Source organism: Melanostigma gelatinosum, assembly GCF_949748355.1.
Source record: "Melanostigma gelatinosum genome assembly, chromosome: 18".
NCBI lineage: Eukaryota > Metazoa > Chordata > Actinopteri > Perciformes > Zoarcidae > Melanostigma > Melanostigma gelatinosum.
In genome coordinates this window covers 1,995,494-2,016,964 of record NC_136651.1, presented here as the reverse complement: position 1 = coordinate 2,016,964, position 21,471 = coordinate 1,995,494, and the positions used below count along the sequence as shown (strand labels likewise).

The 21,471-nt window shown below is 41.2% G+C and overlaps 1 protein-coding gene across 5 annotated transcripts; it reads right to left on the bottom strand.

Annotated features, from left to right (window-relative positions):
* Positions 1-650: 650 nt before the first annotated feature.
* On the bottom strand, positions 651-20,941 carry sbno1 (strawberry notch homolog 1). 5 transcript variants are annotated; one of them, XM_079289659.1, is made up of 35 exons: positions 20,661-20,941; positions 18,068-18,187; positions 17,878-17,976; positions 17,523-17,750; positions 17,313-17,445; positions 16,808-16,905; positions 16,588-16,684; positions 16,194-16,354; positions 15,730-15,863; positions 15,551-15,641; positions 15,305-15,466; positions 15,024-15,159; positions 14,806-14,911; positions 14,557-14,710; positions 14,270-14,452; positions 13,569-13,666; positions 13,350-13,492; positions 13,034-13,234; positions 12,776-12,940; positions 12,518-12,687; positions 12,304-12,435; positions 11,492-11,627; positions 11,277-11,389; positions 11,114-11,185; positions 10,936-11,035; positions 10,708-10,782; positions 10,445-10,591; positions 10,151-10,245; positions 9,951-10,037; positions 9,267-9,404; positions 9,108-9,184; positions 8,514-8,707; positions 2,577-2,677; positions 1,955-2,081; positions 651-1,285 (listed from the first exon to the last, which is right to left on the bottom strand). In XM_079289659.1, the coding sequence occupies exons 2-35, from the start codon at positions 18,185-18,187 to the stop codon at positions 1,218-1,220; spliced, it is 4,341 nt and encodes a 1,446-aa protein (XP_079145785.1). In that variant the 5' UTR covers positions 20,661-20,941; the 3' UTR covers positions 651-1,217. The 5 variants fall into 5 exon arrangements, with proteins under 5 accessions (XP_079145785.1, XP_079145784.1, XP_079145781.1 ...); XM_079289655.1 differs by lacking the exons at positions 651-1,285; positions 1,955-2,081; positions 2,577-2,677 and adding an exon at positions 6,007-7,976 and having other exon boundaries at positions 17,313-17,448; XM_079289657.1 differs by lacking the exons at positions 651-1,285; positions 1,955-2,081; positions 2,577-2,677 and adding an exon at positions 6,007-7,976.
* Between the last annotated feature and the right edge of the window lie 530 nt (positions 20,942-21,471).

The following is a 21,471-nucleotide window of genomic DNA, read 5'->3' as shown; positions in this document are numbered from 1 at the left end:
ACAGCGCCGTGATTGGTCGTCACTTTCACTCTGTGTTTCTATTGGCTGTTCAATAGAGCACTTCAGTAAGAGTCCTAGTTTTCTTTTTTAAATTTAATTCATTGCAAAACTGCAATTATTTTGCAACCATAAAGTACGATGCACACAGAAAACTAGAGCTGAAATGTCTGAAATTGTCTCATCTTTGACGGTTACATGTTTACGGTTCACAGCGTGGCATCTTTTCTTCACACGTACAGTATTTTAACTTCAGTTTCATGATGTAAAGATCATAATTCTTGTAGAGACTTTTTATCTTTTGTGTCAACACTGACCATTTCTTTTCACTAGCCAGTTTTTACATGAAATCAAATTCATATTGTATTGAAAGGGCTTTACGAAGTCCATTTACACACACACACACACACTAACTACCATGCAAGGTGCTGAACATCTGGAGCAGTCTGGAGTTCAGTATTTGTCTCAAAGAGCAGATCACATGAACGACGTCTGCAGAGAGAAGAGAACAATCCCTGCAGCGTTCTTACTTCTTATTTTCACTTACAAGCAGAGTTATTCTAACACTTTGGAAAGACTAAAAACTGGATGACGAATGTCTACAATGCACTGAATCAAATGACAACAACTGTATTGAAAATACAATTTATTACATTGAGTAATAAATACATACAAAGATGCAAGTAACAGCATTTTCCTTTTTTCTTATACCAAAACCACCCTGAACATGAATGAACCGATGCATTTGAAACATCTCTGCCCCTCCCTCACTCTGCCACGTGTGTTATAAGGGTCCGAAAAAACAGACCAAAGTACTATCAAAAACAAGTCGTTTCCATCTACCCCTGTACAAGCCATGCACTGTCTACAATAACCCCCGGGCCCGTTCGCATGCATCAACCAAATGTTTTAAATATGAAGTCAAAACTAAGATCCCAAAAGTGGGGCATAAAAACACATGATACCCTTTCAGATGAACTCCAGGAACCCAAAACATGATTTCAATGAATCCTGCAGAAACCTCAGGAGTCATGAATTGTGTTATCGTTTCTTTCTTTCTCTCTCTCTCTCTCTCTAGGAGCTTGCTTTTTCCTTTTTCCATCCTTTGTTCTTTTAATTCCTCTTCTCAAAGGAACTGCCATGCAAGTTGTTTTTTTGTTTTTTTCATGAGACGCACACTGTTAGTTTTTTCTTGCAGGGAGGAATGTTGGTGTTCGTAGCTAAGACCTCGCGTTTCTCTCCGTCTCAGACAAGCACTCACGCACCAACCCTCTGGCATGGATTATTCCTGTGAAGAGACACAAATCCTGTTTAGAGTCACACACTTCACACAAATTCATCTGCATATGCAGTGAGTGTTCAGATCGTTTACTTCAGTAAAAACAAAAGCTGTCAGACAAATGTAGAGTAAAAAGTACAATATTTACCTCTGAGGTGTAGTACAGTAAAAAGTACAATATTTACCTCTGAGGTGTAGTACAGTAAAAAGTACAATATGTACCTCTGAGACGTAGTACAGTAAAAAGTACAATATGTACCTCTGAGATGTAGTACAGTAAAGAGTACAATATTTACCTCTGAGATGTAGTACAGTAAAAAGTACAATATTTACCTCTGAGGTGTAGTACAGTAAAAAGTACAATATGTACCTCTGAGATGTAGTACAGTAAAAAGTACAATATTTACCTCTGAGATGTAGTACAGTAAAAAGTACAATATGTACCTCTGAGGTGTAGTCCAGTAAAAAGTACAATATGTACCTCTGAGACGTAGTACAGTAAAAAGTACAATATGTACCTCTGAGACGTAGTACAGTAAAAAGTACAATATGTACCTCTGAGATGTATTGGAGTGGAAGTATAAAGTTGAATAAAATGTAAATACTTAAGTTGAAACTAGATGTACTTGTGCTTAACTTAAGTGCAGTACTTGAGTAAATGTGCTGAGTTGTATTTACCTCTTTTCAGTCTCTCCATTGCACTCTTACTTCCAGCATACGTGGGCCTGATCTCCTTCCCCAGCTCTTCGATGATGGCCAGCAGCTCTGCATATTTGTTCTGAGGCACTTGGCTGCCACTGGAGACCTGATGGTAAACACATATACCATAAACCAGTGAATATCCTTATAATAAACCAGTGAATATCCTTACAATAAACCAGTGAATATCCTTATAATAAACCAGTGAATATCCTTACAATAAACCAGTGAATATCCTTATAATAAACCAGTGAATATCCTCATAATAAACCAGTGAATATCCTCATAATAAACCAGTGAATATCCTTATAATAAACCAGTGAATATCCTTATAATAAACCAGTGAATATCCTTATAATAAACCAGTGAATATCCTTATAATAAACCAGTGAATATCCTTATAATAAACCAGTGAATATCCTTATAATAAACCAGTGAATATCCTTATAATAAACCAGTGAATATCCTTATAATAAACCAGTGAATATCCTTATAATAAACCAGTGAATATCCTTACAATAAACCAGTGAATATCCTTATAATAAACCAGTGAATATCCTTATACTAATACTACTAATTACATCAGTTTAATGTCAGTTACCTGTGAGAATCCCAGAGATGGAGGTCCATAGTCGCTCAGGAGGGGCCTGTAGGACTGCAACGTGGCCAGGTTAGCTGCTGAGGGAGACTGGAGGCTTCCAACTGTTCACAAAACACAAGATGACACCAGTGAGGACTTACAGCACAGACACCTGCAGGAGGTCAGTGCAGAAAGTCAGAAAATATGTGAAAAAAAATAATAATAATTTTTTCCAAGAACCAGAGGGGGCATTTTTAAATTGTTCGTTTTAATCCGCCAAACAGTCCAAAACCCAAAGATTTTCAATTCAGCATTTTGCTTCGTAAATAAATCAAACGAGTAATTGTACACCAAAATAGTTGACTATTAATTTTCGTTTAATCAACCAGTCGATTAATCGTTGCAACTGTCAAACCATTTAACTGTAGATGAATCAAATTCCCATTAAAAATACTGTTTCGAGGCAGTGGTGGTAAGTGACTAAGTACATCTACTCAAGTACTGTACATAAGTCTGAGTTACTTCTGTTCTACTTGAGTTTCTTAAATTGTATTCTGCTTTCTACTTCTACTCCACTTCAAAGTACTTGTTTTTGTACCTGTAGCTACTTTGCAGTTGAAGCCTTTAAAAACTAATAATGACTAATAAAATATTCAGATTGTGAAGTAAAAGTAGCAATACTACATTGTAGAAATACTTTTACAAGTAAAAGTCATGGTTTTAAAAATGCAAAAGTATAAGTACAAAATGTGTTAGCATCAAAATATACTTGTTTTGTTACTTGTAACACAGTATTTTAAACAGTTATTTCTACTTTTTTTGTTTTACTTGTAAGAGAGTATTTTAAATAGTTATTTCTACTTTTTTTGTTTTACTTGTAAGAGAGTATTTTAAATAGTTATTTCTACTTTTTTTGTTTTACTTGTAAGAGAGTATTTTAAATAGTTATTTCTACTTTTTTTGTTTTACTTGTAAGAGAGTATTTTAAATAGTTATTTCTACTTTTTTTGTTTTACTTGTAAGAGAGTATTTTAAACAGTTATTTCTACTTTATTTTTGTTACTTCTAACAAAGTATTTTTAAATGCTGTTATTTCTACTTTTTGTTTTAAATAGACGTTGATACTTATTTCCACCACTGACTCGAGGCATCTTTTTGTCCGCCACCTCGGCGCGCCTGCTGCTTTGTTCGGCTGTAATATTCAACCTCCGACGCGAGATGTCCTCGAAGAGCCATAAAAATAAAAAGAATTCAGAGGCAGATCAATCAGCAGCTCCGACCGAAGGAGCATCATGGAGGAGGAAACGGAACAAGGGCTGGCTCAAGAAGACACAAAGTGATACATTTTTGTCACCGTGTAACGGCGACCGACCGTCGGGACCCGGGACGGCGAACGACCGTTGATCGCGTGTTAGGAACCAACCGTCGTCCTCCGCCGACGGTTACCGCGGACGGCGCTCTTTTCGACATTAGTAATAATGGCGGATATGAATTAGCCTAGCTCCCAGGATCTGACCCTATATATATAACTGGACAAAAAAAAACTACAGACACGGTCTTTCTCCAGGTATTCTCCGAGACCCCGAATTTAACACTCGATTTAACGAACGGATACTTTGATTTTCCGCCATTTTTTCTCCTTACCCTGGTTCCCAGAAGTTCCCGGAATGTGCTGATGGACATTGGGTTTATAAGACATTCCCAGAGACATTGTAAATTAAAGAAATAAAAATGACCCGAAATTCAGTGAAGCGTCTGTCTCTCACTTTTTGTTTACAACAGCGGCACCGGCAAATATGGCCGTCACTTTATATTGACACCCACTGTGCTTTCTAACACTGCTACTATCCATTGCGGGGCTATCAAGAACACACAAAAAAACGGTTAAAACGTGATTTAGACGGTGAAAAACCACGGAATTCACACGCGGTTTTCACGCGTTTGACACGTTTTTCTCCGCTTTCACCGGGAAGTCTACTTTTTTTTTTAAGTCATTGTTTTAAAATACGTTGAAAAGTAAACATGTGAAGTGTGTTTAGACTTATTTCTTCACATTTTAAAGTCTTTCACTTTTTTTTCTTTTTTTTAACACTACAATAAAAAAGTAGTTTTAAAAAGTCCGATAATGAACTTTGTGTGTGTATATTTAATTTAACATTCAATCAGAAATGTTTTGTTTTGTTTTAGTTAAATATGAACACTTTCCCTCTGAAGAGAAAATAAGAGCCGGTTTGTAGATACCTGTCTTTGTCTGAGGGGGCGCGTCCATTGTTCCGTCTGTATATATAAATATATATATATAAAACTGTAGAGGTTTATTAATAATAATACATTAATAAAGGATCCACTCTTATTTTGGAGGCACGTGGCTGTTTCTGCTCTTCCATTCAAATAAGCAGACAGTTAAACCTCCCAGTATGTCCCATCAGGCGCTCTTTGACCGCATGGACTTGGTTTGGCCCAATCCTGGCCCGGTGTCATGACCTCTGACCCCTCAGTGAGGCAGTGGGATGGCCCCTGATAAAGAGTGGACGTTAACGGGTTAACGGTCTCTGGCTTTAGGACGTGTTTGGGGACAATGTGCTGCTTGTTTTCAAAGAATGTTGATGGGAAAATACAACGTAATTAGATTAATTAAGGTATTGGCAAAACATGTTAGTAGTGGAAGAAGTACTTACACCAGTTACTGAAGTAATAGTATCAATGAAACACACAAACAATACACAGAAGTACTCAGATGTACATAAAGGGATATATTAGTATATATGTATTGTAAGATTTTACTTTAAAAACAATAGCATATAACTGTTTCTTTCTATACTTTGTAGTTTAAATGCTTTTATTCTGAAGCATAATTTCAAAGAAAACACACTTTTCCATATAAACAAACATCGAAGAGATGAGCGAACACACTTAAAAAATACTAAACAAGTAATTATGTAAATATAATTTACTAATAGTTATACTATTAAACTTGTAACTTCACCTTCAAAATGTTGTCGCCAAATTGTTTTGTAGTCATATTATATTTATCATTCACTGAATATACAACAGTATAACAAAGGCCATGTCCTACTTTGCTGATTAAATGTACACACATTTACTTGAATAAAACTTTACAATGCAGAACTTCTACTTGTAATTGAGTCTATCTTGTGTGTTTGCTACTTTTCCTTACATAAAAGATGTGAATACTGCTGAAGAACACTATAAATTCAAAATGACTTGTATTTCCTAGGTATAGTGACTAAAGAGTTCTATAATCTTTGGCAATGAATCAGAAGTGGTGATTTAAGAGGAATAAACCCAAATTAAAAGACCTCACTGATGCAGATAAGTCGCAGTGATTATTTGTCATTGAACACATGAATCATAATTAAAATGATGCAAAGCTTCGTTATCAGCCAGTGGGACCACGTGTCTCTGTAGTACAAGTAACAGTACTACGAGGTAGAAGTATACCAAGCTTTATTGAGCATCACACTCATTCATGTACAGGTGAATATTTGTACAACTCGGTCAGTAGTGCAACTCGTGCAAAGATGGAAGGAGAGAAGAAAAAAAAAAAGTCCTTCAAGTGTTTCAGCTTCAGAAGGAGCCGGCGACGTGTTTGACATCTCAAAAAGACAAAATAAAACGTTTCTATACGGCGGACATTCAAGTTAAAAGACTTCTCAGTTAAAGAGCCGATCAGGGAAAGTCTGTCACACAGCAGGTTTGTTTTCATGTTTACAAAGTGTACAAAATGCACATGACACAAAGACTTCTTCCTATCTCACTTGTTTAAATGAATCGATGAGGAACAGAAGAGAGAACGGTTACTAACATGAACTAATCCACAGGTCAACAACGACATGTCCCATCTTTATAGAATGAAGCAGCTATCAGGACATCCAGACTTTGGTCCGCCCCTCCCTGTGCAGATCTAACGTAACGCAATACAGGACGAGGAGGCGGTAAACTACGGGACAGAAGCAGGCGTCCATGTTTGTTTTAATCACAACTGGGTTCAAGACAGCAGAGACGAGCTTTGAGACGTTTTACTGTGAAGAAAGGAGCCGTAAACAGCAGCTAGCCTCAGAGTTACCGAGCAGGCGGAGCTCCGTTCATGCATTTTCAGATACTTTGTGAAACATTCTTTGTACGAGTTTAAACCCTTGAGCAACATTTAACAAACATCTGGTTTCAAAATAAAAGATTTCACATCTCTTATGATTCCGTGGCTGCTGTACTGAACATCACACGTCTCCATGTCTACTTCTAAATCAGACCAAAGGTGGTTTCCACCTGCAACCCAAACCACTGAAGTAGTGTTTTAATAAAGTGGGGATGAAGGGAGCAGCACACGTTTAATGGTGCTTTAAACTCGACGAGTCCCATCAGAGATAAAAGACACCGGAACAATGTAGATCGGTAAATAAAACTACAGGTAAGAGGACAAATATGTATTTATATTTTGGGCTGAACTGTCCCGTTAATGTGTATAAAGGGGGAAAGATTACATAAAGACAAGTCTGCTAAATGCTGTTTCGGGACCCTGACTGCTGATTTAAGAAGGACGTTAATGATTGTTAATGTTACGATACGGACTCAGAGGAACAAAAGGATGAAGTGTGAAATAAAAACAAACTAATCGATCATTTGAGACTTCGGATGCAAGAGGACTCTGACAATAATGACGTTTTAGATACTGATAACCAGAACGCTCTCTGCATTAAGTTTCTGCTTCAAACTAATTCTCTCTCTGCATCACGTCTGAGCAGCTGTGCGCCGATATATATTAATACGGGTTTGGAGTTTAGCATCAAATGCCCATTTTGTATATTTTGGAATCAGACTTTAAGAAGACTGCGTGGTCTTCGTCTCATCCACCTTTGGTCTGAACCAGGAAGAAGTCTTTGCCTCATACCAGGTGGTCCGGGACTGAAGAGCTTAAAGCACGGGACAGCTCGACACGCCCTCGAGGTCTCGACTGCGTCTCCATCAAGAGGTCACAAATCTTTTCACTCTGAATGTCAGAGGACAAAACATCACCCGTCAAAATCTGTCCAGGTGAAAACAAGAGTCTCTGGAGATTTAAAAAGAAAGGAAGAAGAAAAACCCTGAAATCTTTTCTCTCTGTACAAGCTTCACGTCTGACAATCGGCTCACAGCTCGGTGTGACACCTCGGGACCCTCGGAGACGATGGAGAGGGGGGTGATTCAGAGACTCACGAGTCCAGATCCCTTTAGACCGGGACGTGAACTCGAGACGGGCTTTCACGCGGTCCACCCCGGGCTATGTGTTGGGTGCATGACAGAGACTTTGGGGGTGGAGCTGCTGCTGCTTCTGAAGCTCCTGCACGGCGAGCTGCTGGCTCTGGTCCGACATCGACAGCTTGTTACTTAACGGAGACACGCAGTTCGCTGGAATGATCAGTCCTGAAACAAACAAAAGGAAGGGTTAAACAAACAGGAACGGGTCGGATATTTTGGGATATTCTCGAGAGTTAGATGAGAGGATCGACATCACTCTGAAGTCTGTACGGCAAATATGAAGCTGGAAACATCACGGTGACGGTAGACAAGTGAAAGAATAGTCCGGCACATGAACTAATTTCTTCACTTTGGGTCTTTTACAAATTAAAACCATCGAGATGCGTTTATGTTTTGTGTTGTAATGACTTATGGCGCCTGTTGCTCTTCTTTGCACTGGAACCAAAACAAATACAAACTATCGTATCGTCCATCTCTGGTAAAATAAAGCAGACATCTGAAAGTACAAACAGAGATGAACTAAACGAAGGCATCCATCGCCTCTTCAGGTGGAGGACCTCATCTATTACAGGATGCAGTTTCCTTAACTCATCTGTGAGCTTAGATCTGATGCAGATAATTGAGGAGATCGATCTTCTCCTCCAACGCTCTCTGCAACACAACAAGTCAGAGCTCTTCCTTTAAAGCAGTCCTTCAACTCACCAACTATCCTCTGTCCATCTTCTGTTCTGAGTCGGACTATCTGGACCTTCACGTTGGTTCCGCTGACCGGAGTGAGAACTTCCTCCAGCTCGTTCCACACGCTGAGCACCGAGCCGCACAGAACGTAGTACGTCCGACAGCGCAGACCCACGTCACACTGCAGACCCACCGACGCCTTCTTACAGTTCCCTCGCCTACAAGAAGCAAATCAGTCTATTTTCTATAAATGCGTCGATTTTAAATCACTTCTTAAAACTCATTTTTACAGTCTGGCTTTTAAGTGATGTCGTCTTTTTACTGCTTTATTTTAGTATTATCTGTCTGTCAAAGCACTTTGTAAACCCTGAATTTAAATGTGTTCTATAAATAAAGTTATTGTTATCGTCAACAAATCCCACGAAAAAGACCAAAACTAGCAAAGTCTTTCAGTCCTTTTACTTCCCAACCCTGTTTGTGACTTTCAATCTCCATCCAACAGGAGAAAATGGTGCATTTGTTTGAGACTATTTTGAGCAGGATGGTGTCCCGGAGTCCAACTAAACCGTGTGTGTGTGTGTGTGTGTGTGTGTTCACAGAGATCTTAAGTGCACATACCAATAAGCATGAGAGCAGATCTTTGCTGATGACGTGTACTGATCAATCCAGTGCTGCTTGGCGTCATCGGACAAAACCTAAAAGCAAAAATAAAAACATGTTTCACCTCGTAGAGCATGAAGAGTTCTTCTCAAAGTAATAAACGAACTGTTTTGTGACCTTTTTGAACTTCTTCTTGATGTCCGTGTACATCTCCAGTTTGACCTGTCTGCCGGTGTTCGGCCTGTAAACCAGGAAGAGCCTCTTCTTAGTGTTCACCTCTTTGACCAGTATGGCCGTCTTCTTGTTGTTCCTCATCTGAAAACAAAGTAGACATCGTGCTTTACATTACGTCGCAATGCGGATCTGTTGACGCGTCACTACTCGGGCTTTGAAAACCGTTGAGTCACGTCTTCTGTGGCTCTGGAGGAGCTTCGTCAAGTCTGACAAATATTCATTTCTACTCGGGCTTGGCCACAACGTCCCGGCATCGAGACGTCACGTTTGACAGAAATGGGAACCGTCAGTAAGGGTCTCATGACAGAAACCATCAGAGTTGCATTATGGGAAATGAAGGATCCAGCATTTATGGACTCATACAGGACAAAAAGTCAGGAAAACCTGCTGCACCACGTTTTACAAATCTGATATCTTATTATGTATTACGCTGCGGGGTCAAGAAAACCATATAGTAATTAAAACCTTGACATTAAAATGTATATTTTATATACAAGTCCCCATAAACCGTTATACAAATATGACGTGAAAGCGCAAGATTTTTGGTCACTAACTAAAAGGTAATTTTAACAAGTGGAACTGTTGCAGAGCTGATTTGAGAGAGCGAGATCGAGAGCCCTCTCATACCTGAACATAGAAACCATCATCTGCTCCGTTCTGGTCGGCCCAAGCATGCGTGGCTTCCTCCCACGACATCCCCCTCTCCACGCTAACCTGTGAGGAGAGACAGTCAGGTGATGTTACCGTGATCTCACCTCATCCTCCAGAGGGGAGGGAGCTCAAAACACCATATAAATATATATATAAATATATATATATGAACATACGGTGTGGAGTTCCACATGTCCTGCTGTGGTGTAGCCCGGCGTTAGAAATTTCCTGCAGTCTACCTTCTTCACCTTCTCGTCACCGGAGCCCAGATCTAAAGAGGACAGGAGGAGATTTTAATACGTTTCAGATCCAATAATGGGCTGAAAGCCAACCTTCAGGGCAGACGGATGATTATGCCTCCACTCGTTCTCTCAAAGCGGAAAGCACTTTGAATAATTAAACATGGTAAAATGCCTTCTGCCCCAGTTCTGCTTCTGTGTGACGGAAGTGAAGGAGGACGGCGGTCTTACCCAGAATGCCCATGTCATATCTGCCGCTCTTCTTGGCTTCCTGAATGACGGCTGCCAACGTGTCGGAGAAGTACTGGAACAAGGCATTCTGCTGCTGCACCTCCATGCCCAAAATACGGTTCAGGAACTTCCCCATGTTGTTGTAGTCTGCAGCAGCAACAGAGTATGTGGATTACGTTCATGTGGAAACTCACACTGAACTGTACGCAGGACTCAACAGTGAGAACAGCTGCCATTAGGGAAAAACAATATTTAATAATCACCTTTGTCCAGTGACATCGTGCCCGATCTGTCCTCCACGTTTATGAGGCCAACGCCTATTAATCCACTTTGAATCTCTACAGAAGGAAAAAGTCACAGATGAGAACCATCGAATACAGAAATCTATGAGGTATATTGACACAGACATCCACAGGGAGAACAAGTTGTACAACAAACACTAGATTGTTGGAACACTCACTGAAAGGTAAACAACATGTAAGTCAAAGTACCTTTGAAGAAGTCTCCTTTAAAGTGAGCGGGGGGAGACACCAGCGGACAGTCGAGCTTCACGATCGACTTCATCACTATTTCCAGAGCATTCCTGCCGTACTGCAGCAGACAAACAGAGTGAGACACTGAACAGATAGTGATGAGAACGTCACTGAGACAAAAGCTCGATTCGCTTACTTTGTTGTCAAAATTAAACCTGCTGAGGTCTCGAGTTTCTGTTGCTCTTCTGTCTCCGTGTGTGAGCGCTCCCTATTAGGACAGATAGATGAAAGAAAAATCGTTGCTGTGTAACGTCCTTTAAGTATCTACGTTCCTGATTGTACATTGGATTAAGACGTACCAGGCTTTCTAGTCTTTTGGCAACGATGGAGGCAAACCTCTGCTCTCCTGCGAGCTCCGATATGAGGAAGACGTACTCAGGAGCTGTGACCTGGTTCGACCTGTGAGTTCTCCCTGAGAACAAACAAACACAGCACAACGTTTGAACCACGTTCATGATTTATTTATGAAGTGAAAGACTTCGAGGCCTCTGGTCTGGTGAATCCCTCTACTGACCGAACTGCTGTATCGCTCTGTCGGCGCTCCACGGGAGCTCCAGCGTCATGTGGACTCTCCGCCGCTGGTTCTTCACCCGACGATCGGCCTGCAGGGAAATACCTGAGCTGGCAGCTTCAGAGATGATCGCTATGTTCTGGTTGAAAAGAAAGACAGTGCATGTTCACACAGGAATGTGGAATGAGCAGCTGTTATTATATATTTAATTAAGTCTGTCAGTCCAAAGTTTAGATCAACCACAGTTATCCTTCGTTTGGCTGGTCCCAAACTGTAAACTCACTCTGGTGTGTTTAGTTGGCCTCATCTGGGCGGGTGTGAAAGCTGTCAATCAAACTCTGGGGTGGACTAAACTACCGGACTAAGAACTCCTGAAGAGCTGCTGCAAAACAAACTGCCTGGAGTTATTTGTTCGTTGTGTGAAAGCCACAGGATTACGTTTGATGGTAGATGCCAGAGTTCCACTAAACATCGTTCAGCATTGAATTTGCTGCTCGATACATAAGCAAAACGCTGTTCTCATTCTCCAAGTATATTCTTTATGAGAAGACGAAGCTTGTGTCCTACCTTTGATTCATGAAAACTCTGGTTTGTGTCGTTATCTTAGTTTTACTCCGAGTCCTCCTGACTGTGCTCATTGTGTGCTGGGATGTCTCGTCTTCGTCAAGTTAGTTGAGGAACATATTTAGTCATATTTTCATTCATAAAATGAAGGCTGGGGAACGTAACATGGGCCAAAACTAACAAGGGATGTTGTCTTTTTCTTGGTAACTACAGGTGTAACTTCTCAGTGACATGTTTCTATTCGCCTTTACCTTCTCTCCATCCATGAACCTCTGCTTCTCTGTGAGGTTGAGGATTTCCACCGGGACATCCAGCTCGGAGCGAGACTCGTACGTGATGCTGCCGTCGTCGTTGCTGACCACACGACCTTTACGACCGGTCATCTGAAGCACAGTCGAAGTTCATTTACAGAGCAAATACTGATCCAGCATTTTTTTTTTTAAATAAAACACTTAATGTTTCTACCTCAGCTACGTTTTCGGGTCCTCCCAGCTCGTCGATCAGCTCGTCCAGGGTGTTGGGAGGTAGATCCCCAGCTAGGTCCTCGAGCTGGTCCAGCAGATCTTTCTTCATCTTCTGAGCATGTTCCACTGCGTCCTGACTCGTGAGGCAGCTATCCTGACTCTCTGCTTTGACTTATGAACAAGTAAAAGCGAGGCGTTCGTTATCCCTCAGAAGGCTGAATCAGAGAGCTGTAATCCTGTATCGCTGTTTTGTGCTTACCTATAGCGGGGGTGCTGGGGGGGATAACAGTGGCAGTGAAAGCAGGCCTGGTGGAGCCCAGCCCGGAGGCTAACAAGGCACTTTGAATGGAGTCTGGATCAATACTCCTCTTTTTCTTCTTCTTCTCTTTCCTTTTCTTTGGTTCCTTTCTAAAGAGCCATGGATCTAAAACACGAGGAAGGCACAAAGGGGTCGCTGTGAGCAGGACAAATAAAAAGTTTTAATTCAACTCCCTCGACCTCCCTGTAGAAGTCTCACCGTCTTCCTCGTCGTCGTCCGACTCGTCTCTGAACGGGTTGAAGTCGTCGTCTTCGTCCCCCGAGCTGAGAGACTTGACGCTGTTGTCGCTGTCTTTACCCGACTCTTGGTCCGAGTCCTCCGACGGGCTCTCCTCCGAGCTGGTACCCGACAGACCGCCGTGCTTGCGAGGCTTCTTCTTCTGCTTTTTTAACTCTGAACCTGAAAATAAATAAACCAACATTAAACATGTCTGAGCAGCTCATAAACGTGTTGACGAGAGTGGAGACGGATGTTATTTTTAAGACAAAGCCGCTGGTTATAAAATCTTCATTACCTTTCCTTTTCTTGCCCTTCTGTGCTGCCGTTTCAGTGGGAGACGGGGTCTTCTTAGCCGAGAGGTCGATGCCGAGCAGGCTGTAAAGCTTCTGTCTGTCAGGAGCTGGAAAGTGCTTCTCAATCAGGGACTGCAGCACACCTCTACAACAACAACAACATTATAGTGACGTACATATGAGCATTATACGGTTAAAAATCAGCTTTAGTCAGTCCGTACTTTGCAGTTGACACAAAGTCGTTGAGCTCTCCTCCTCCTTCCTCCAAGGCCTCCAGCGTTCTTGCTTCTCCAGTGGACTGAAGACCGATGACCACACACTGCAGAGGAAGTGTGCAGATCGTCAGAGCAGGAAGCGCAACAGGTTTCAGGAAAACTTCGAGCAGCTTCTCTCTGGCAAAGCATCGACATCTTGTTCTGCAGTGGTGACCAGAGGATCTCTGGCTAACTTGTAATAAGTTGTAGCCTCTGTCGTGTTTTTAGCAGACGAGTACCAAGTTTTCCTGGCACTGATGACTTAATCATCATCATCATAGCTTTTCTTGTTATTCCTCACCAACACCGAGTTTCCACAATTCTGACAAATGTATTTTTCCTAAGACGTACACCACATTTTACTCCCATCATCTTGTAACCTGGAGTAACACATTTGTCCTTGTAGTTACAGGTTAAGAGTCATTTTTGGGGGGTTTGACACCATGAATCTCTCAAATAACGGCCCGATCACACCGAAACAGGCGCGGACGCTTAAAAAAGCGCCTCTTGGCAAAGCGACGAGCGCACGCCAGGCACGCTGTGCCAAAGGAAACCAATGTTCTTGCCTCGGTGTGATCAGCCTCTAATGCCAACGCAGCAGACTTTTTAACCCGTTAGAAATTAAAATCTTAACCTTGCATACTGTCGTATTACAAGAGTCCTCTCACCTTTCCATTTTGGACCTCCTCTCTGGCCAGCTGCACCACTCGGCGGACTTTGGAGGCGATGCAGAGGTACTTGAAGAAGCGCTGGTGAGCGGACCAGAACTGGCCCCACATGGACTTCTTCATGCGCTGCTCTGCGTCCATCAGGTTCGCCGCCTGCTGGAACTTCTCCCGTGCACTCACCCACTGGTGGAAGCATAAAGAAATCGACTTAATAACGGCACGGACAAATAAAAACGAATCACAGAAATGTGCTGTCAATGCATTTCTTTACACGTTTATGTGCTTACCAGCCTCACAGATTTGTTGTACATTTTGATGTATTGCGGAGTCAGGGGAACCTCCTCAATCTTAAAAGTCACACCTGTAAAACTCAACTGCCGGGCAATGTACATCCCCCTCAGTTTCATGTCCATGGCTACTATCTCCATGGCACCAACACCTCTGAAAATGTACACGAGCACATTAGGACATTTTCCTCACATCACCTGTCGGGCATCAAGACTTTTGTTTTGTCACCTGCAGAAAGAGAAACTTACCGTCGCTCAACAGCTTGGATAAAGTTGCCAAACTCTCTGAAGGGGGTTTTATGGCCCCAGATGCCCAGACGATTCATGTAGGCCATATTTCGGGGTTCAGAGGCACCTTGATAGAAAAAGTAAATTTTTCTGAATTTACAGCGTTTCCACAGATTAACCAGCTCCAACCGAGTTTACACAGTCAACGAGCTCATTCAATTTTAAATGAGTCTACTAACCTGTAGCACTTGCATACACAACCCGAGCCTTGGGGAGTTTGTTCTGCAGTTCCAACACGGCAAGTCCCGTTTTTGTAGGTTTGGACGATCCGATTGGACACACGTTTTTGGCTTTGTGACACTCGTCATACACGATCTGAAAGTCGTCGTGTTAAGGGAAGGATGGTCTACGAAGATCACGTTTACGACGCTTTGATGCAGGTAAGACCACGTGAAAACAACAGAAGAGTGATCACCATTTCCTGACATCTATTCTACAAACTGATGGCTTGAAAGGATACAACTCCGTCAAAGTCCTCCCCACACCAGTGGAGAAGCTGCTGGAACCGGGTCTTGTACTTCCCTCCTGATTGGCTCTCTCCTATCAACGAAGAGTAGGTGGCGAATATCACACCTTTCTTCACACTCCCATTGTGTTTTGAGGAGATCTTCCCATATTTAAACTGAAAATATAAACGTTAAATTGAGTCACACGTAGACGTTAAGATGCATGGATGACAAACCGCTGCCGTCATAATGTCTCTGACCTTGTTCAGTGAATGAACAGAGATGTTTTTGGCCGTGATGTCTCTTAAATCCCTTTCAGCGTCGTACTTCAAGTCATTTGAGACACTAAACCTGAACAGAAGAGAACAACATTCATTGAAAGGCCACACTTTGTAATCCCCCGCATTAAATATGATTCTACAGGATTTGGGGTATGTACCAGAGAGATCTCTTCCTGCCTAAAAGGTAATTCTCGAAGATGATCCCTGCAATGGTCCGGCCTTTCCCCACACCAGCTCCGTCCCCGATTAAATAAGCAGCTCGATCGCCGCTGGGGAGGAATGTCTCATGTTGCTGTGGTGCAAAAGGAAAACAAACCAACTATCAAAACAAGTTGAGTCGCACGAAAAGAGACGCATCAAGTATTTACCTGCAGTTTCAATTTTGGCACCTGATTTTTTTTAAGAGTAAAATTCAAACAGTCTCGAAGCCTTAATCTTAATTGATGCTATAAATGCATTTGTTAAATACAGAATTCCTTCATCCCCACAGCGATCAATGTATATTTTACCAGCTGTTCATAATAACTTATATAACCCCGTATTATGTTGAAAATCTGCATTTTTCATTGTGAAAACAAGTCGTCAACTAATATCTATCTTTCATAAAATCCACTCTGCTGACCTGAGCCGCATACGTTATGGCCTCCAGCTGCAGAGCCGACAGGCAGCCCCGATCAATGACTTCCTCTGAGATGGACAGTCTGTACCACACCTCTGGAGGGTTGACACTGGACAGGGAGCTGGTCTCCACCACGGGGTCGGGATGCCGCAGGCCGATCTTCACTGCATTGGTAAACGGACTCGTCAGTGGATCGGGAGATTAACAGCAGCAGGATGGATTCTGTTTGATTTGACCGAGCCGTTGAAGGCGATACAGTGCTCTCGTGTTACACTCACTCAACCCGAATCATGACTGGACGTCTTAGACCGTGGTTGTTGCCAAATAGAGGTGTGGCTGGATGAGATTAAGGAAATATAATGCTGATATTGTAAACAAACACAACAGTCGTACTTACATTTCATTGGCATGTACTCTGCATAAGTCTCTGCATGGCCCAGTTCGTCTTCCTCCTCCTCCTCGGGCTCATCCTCCTCTTTCATCCCGGGGATTTTCTGTCATCGTAGATTGATGTAACCGTTAATACCAAACTCGCCAAAAGCGACTTTAACGTGCCAACACACTGCAGCATTCAAGAGCTTTATATATAAAAGAAAAATCAATATTAGAGGACCTACCAGAGAATGCGGGAAGGTTTGCATTTTGATGTCGTCATTAATCCAGATCCTGGTATCTTTACCAAACACTTCCTTCTTGATCCCATTGTTCATTTCACCTGAAACACCAACAGAGACACGTTTTAATTTCAAAGTATTACAATATGGATCGACAGATAAGTAATCGGCTGCTGGCGATGTTGAGATCTATTATTTTCAAGCAAAAATACTAAACGTGACCTTGATCATGCATGTTATTTGTGAGATTTTTCCTCTTTTACAGAAACAGAGAAAGTGTTTTGCTCTGACTAAACAAAGACAGCAAATCCTAAAGAACTATTGACGGCATCAAGAATAAACACCGAACTCTACCACTTTTAGCTCATCGGTTCGGTTCTACAGATCTCATATGAACTCGTTCTTATTCCTCTTTTAATACCTTGTAAACTTCTCCAAATATAGCTGATTGAAAACCATACATCACAACTGTTTGGTAACCGTTAGTTAAAATGTAAAAACAAATGACCTGTAGCTGTTGCCGTTGCTACTGGTGGAGCAATGTTAGGTGGAGGCTTCAGCCTCATGAGCTCCATCAGGCTGTTGCCCTTTAGACCGGTGCTCTTCACATTGCCGGACCGAAGGAGGTCTTTCAGCTGAATCTGCTAAAAGAAAATATATGATCAGCACAACAGAAAGAGATGTTTTTCTCTGTGCTGTTACATCCTGACCAACGTACCTGATCTCTGTTAGAAGGCACTACTGTGGATGCTGACGGAGGAAAAGTTGTGGTGGAAGGGCTCGAACATCTTCGCAGGGCTGAATTCGCAACATGGACCACTTTGGTGACGGTTATGGTGTGTTTGATAGGGTTTGCAACTGATTGTTTGGTCACATTAGCTCCGAGTGACGGCAACTGATTCAGCTGATTTAAGACAAACGTGGTGGTTGATGGCTGAGGTTTGTGCTGTTGGAGACATTGAGCAGAGAGTACAATTTACTTCTTTACATACCACAAAACAAAAACATCAGCTGCGACATTGCATTATGTGTTCAATAATGAATTAAGGGAAGCCAGTGCTCTGTAATCTCACCCTGATAGTAACTATAGGGACTGGAGCTGGAGGCTCAGTGCGAACAACTTCCACCGACTCTGTCCCAGCGCCAACATCCAGGGCACTGATGGAGATAGACTGGAAGTGGACAAACATCACAACATTAACACCAAGTTATGAGCACATTAATAAATCACGTCTTCTCTATAAAGAACAAAGACCCTCTTACTTGCTGGATTGTAGAGGGCTGTGCAGCATCCTGAGAATCTACATCAAACAGGCCAAAATCATTTGGACAAATGCCACTCTCACTCAGGGCAGCGAGAAGTAAATCCTGTCCAGGATCCATCTGCAGGACAAATGTAGTGATACATTAATAAAAAATGATGATAAAACTATGACAAAAATGTTAGTGACTGCAGAAAACAATGGCATTGTCAAATGACAATGTAAAGGTTTACATTGTAATAAAGAGACTTGCAGCCTCTCACATGTGAAGATTTGCAGCTTTAGTTCAATAATTGTGACAGTAAAATAAAGAGAAATGTCTGGCTTCAACCATATGTAAGCTGAAAAAAAAGGTATCACTTTAAAAGCATGTTCATCTAATGCTATTTTAACTCTCCACAACATAATGTAACACTTGGTAGTTCAACATTTAACACTGAGATTAATGCTTACTTTCCCTCACACAAAGTTACTTTATATCCACAATGTGCCTTTGAACGAAGCCAAAAATACTTATTTATCCAGAGGTGACTGGCAACCATGAAGCACATACATAGTAACATAATGTACAGCCATAGCCATGAGCTAAAAGATGCAACTGTGCATGGTTACAAAAAGAAAACTAACACAGAAATGTGACCCTAACCCCTCCCAAAAAAAAAGCATGATTAAAAAAAAAAATCACGGGAGGAATATTAGGACCCACATGTACAGCGATGTTACAAACCTTAAAGCCTAGTTTCCAAATGAAAAGCACACCAGCGATACATTTTTAACAGTCAGTATACAACAAACGTATGTTGCTCAACTGTAGCAGTTATTTCAAGTCGATGTGAGCAACATATTAAACCCATTCAGAATAGTCACCTCTGCGTGTATATATCCTCACTCAGCACACGCCGAAGAAAAGCCAAAAACGAACCCCTGAAACGTAGCAGTGACTCGATATATTTAACATATATATATTTAATATAGCTATATCCACTCCATAACAATAGCGGTAGAAGAATTAAAGATAGCTATTTATCACAGCGACGTCTGCACGCCAGGTCATACTTGGTCCAAAGTGACCCAAAACAAGACACGTGTTTGCAATGCGCCGCTGTGGTGCGCACTACTTCCTGGTCCCTCGCGACTCATACAAAGCTAAACTGGCCTGGTTTGAATCAGGGTGACACGGCTTTAACCTGTGCTAACCGAGAGATAACGTACTGAACTCAGAAAGGCACTAATTAACTCACACCAAACACCGTACAACCAACTACACATTTAAAAGGAAGACATCGCACAACCGTTGAGCGTTAACGGGCATCAACGGAAACGTGCTCACATGGTCACAGGTTAGCTTTAAACGTTACATTTAAACGTGTTGTCCTGCAGCAAAGAGTGCAAATATATATTAACAATTAAAATAGTCAGTAAAGTGCCCAAAAACAAATGTAACAATGTCAGAAATGTTAGGTTATTTACAAGTGTCTTAAATACAACTGGTTAGTAGCCGGAAAGGTGCAATTTTAAATGAAAAATCTTTATGTTTAACATTTATGTTTCATGTTAGTGTGAGTCTTTAATATTAATTAAGAATGGGTAGTCTACTACTTTAATATAAGGTGGTTAAGACAAAACACTGAGGGATGAATATTACTTGCTGAAACGTTTGGAACTTTTTTTGTTTTCTAAAGTTAAACCTAAAGTTAAACCTAATTAAAGTGTTCCCTATTGGACTATGTAAAAACTGTTGGTATAATAATCTTAAACCTACATGTTTTTTTATTTAATTCCATATTATTATTTATTAGGTGTGTTATTTTTGTTTATAAGGACCGAAATAAATAACTAGCTACTAATACTACTTTTGCGTGCCTATTATAATCAATGTGAAGTGTATATTTTACATGCAATGTGGAAAATCCAGTAAACTTAAGTGTATTAAAAGTTGATGGGGTCACGATCATATTATTTTACTAAATAAATAAATAAATAAATATATAAAAATTGTATTCATTAGAAATAAATAAAAAATATATATATATTATTTTATTAATTTCTTAATTTATTTTTACCGTATCAACTGTCTCACTGAGCTTTCTGTTATTTTTATTATTGTCTTGCTTTTGTCTGTCAAAGCACTTTGTAGACTGTTTTAAAAGGTGCTGTATAAATAAACAGGTTGATGATAAGGTGCAATCCACAGCTAGCTTGTTCAGCTAAGTTAGCTTGTAATGTTGCTAATACAACGCCGTTTAACAGCACTAACATTAAGTTTACATACCAGTACCTTTAATAACCTAAAGTCCATCGTATTGGGTATAGTAACATTACGTTTACATAACACCACCTTTAATAACCTTAAGTCCAGCGTGTCGGGTTTAGCTAACAATGTTATGATGTTGTTGACGGCGCTCTGTGTCATTGCCGTTGCTAAGCTAACATTAGCATCGAGGAGTAAACGTAGTTAGCTCCCACTGTCACAGCCTCAAAATGACAAATAATACTTACTTTAAGTATCACTGCGCAGAGACAAGTTAGTGTTTTTGATAACTGTGACGTCACCGTTAAATAAACCGGATCCCCACGCGCTGTAATCAACTTACTTGACAGTTTCAAGCGGCCGCTCTCGCAGCTCTGGTTCCGTTCAGTTTGTTGTCCTCTTCGCTCCGCTGAGCTCACGCCGCCATCTTTATTTATCAAACGCTCAAAGCCGCGTGCCGGTCACGTGACGCGTGCAGGCCCCGTTTATTTTTCGCAGTCAAACTTCTCGCCCGGTCGTCGGTGAAAAAAAAAACGGTTGGTCTCCGAGCGGCCGCGCGACGTCCCTCCGACACGATGAACCGATAAAACCGAGAAAGTTACCATTTCTAAACACGTTTGGCGACAAACTGTAAAAACATAAGCAAGAGTCACAGCGAGCGAATACGACGTCACGTGACCGCGCGAGATTTTGATAGGAAGTGACGATGTGAAGTGTTTCTTCTTCGTGGTTCCCTTCCCTTTCCCCCCCCCCCTTCTGTTGGAGGAAGTATTCAGATAATTTACCCCAGAGAAGTAATTATACAACACTGTAGAAATACTCCACTTCAAGTACTGCTTTCAAAACCGTACTTAGGTAAAAGTACTAATACTGCACTGTGAAAATACACCACTACAAGTAAAAGTACTGCATTCAAAACCTTACAAAGGTAAAAGTATGTAAGTATTAGCTATGGAAGCCCATTTCCGAGCAAAAAAAAAAGTCACGAAAAAAAACCAATACACCCAAAAAAATAAAAAAATTCTAATTATTTTTATTTTTTTTGCTGGTGGAAAAAAGTTTTAAAAAAAATAATAACAAAATTTATTTTTCCACCAGCATGAAGAAAACACCTTTGGTCCATCCATCTGTAACCATAACACTGACCAGATGTT

Coding starts and splice junctions, on each gene's coding strand:
- sbno1 (XM_079289659.1), bottom strand. CDS start 18,187: ATGGATCCTGGACAGGATTTACTTCTCGCTGCCCTGAGTGAGAGTGGC. Junction 10,783..10,935: donor TAAAGGAGACTTCTTCAAAG/GTACTTTGACTT, acceptor TTCCTTCTGTAG/AGATTCAAAGTGGATTAATA. Junction 1,286..1,954: donor AATGGAGAGACTGAAAAGAG/GTAAATACAACT, acceptor GTCTCTTCACAG/GAATAATCCATGCCAGAGGG.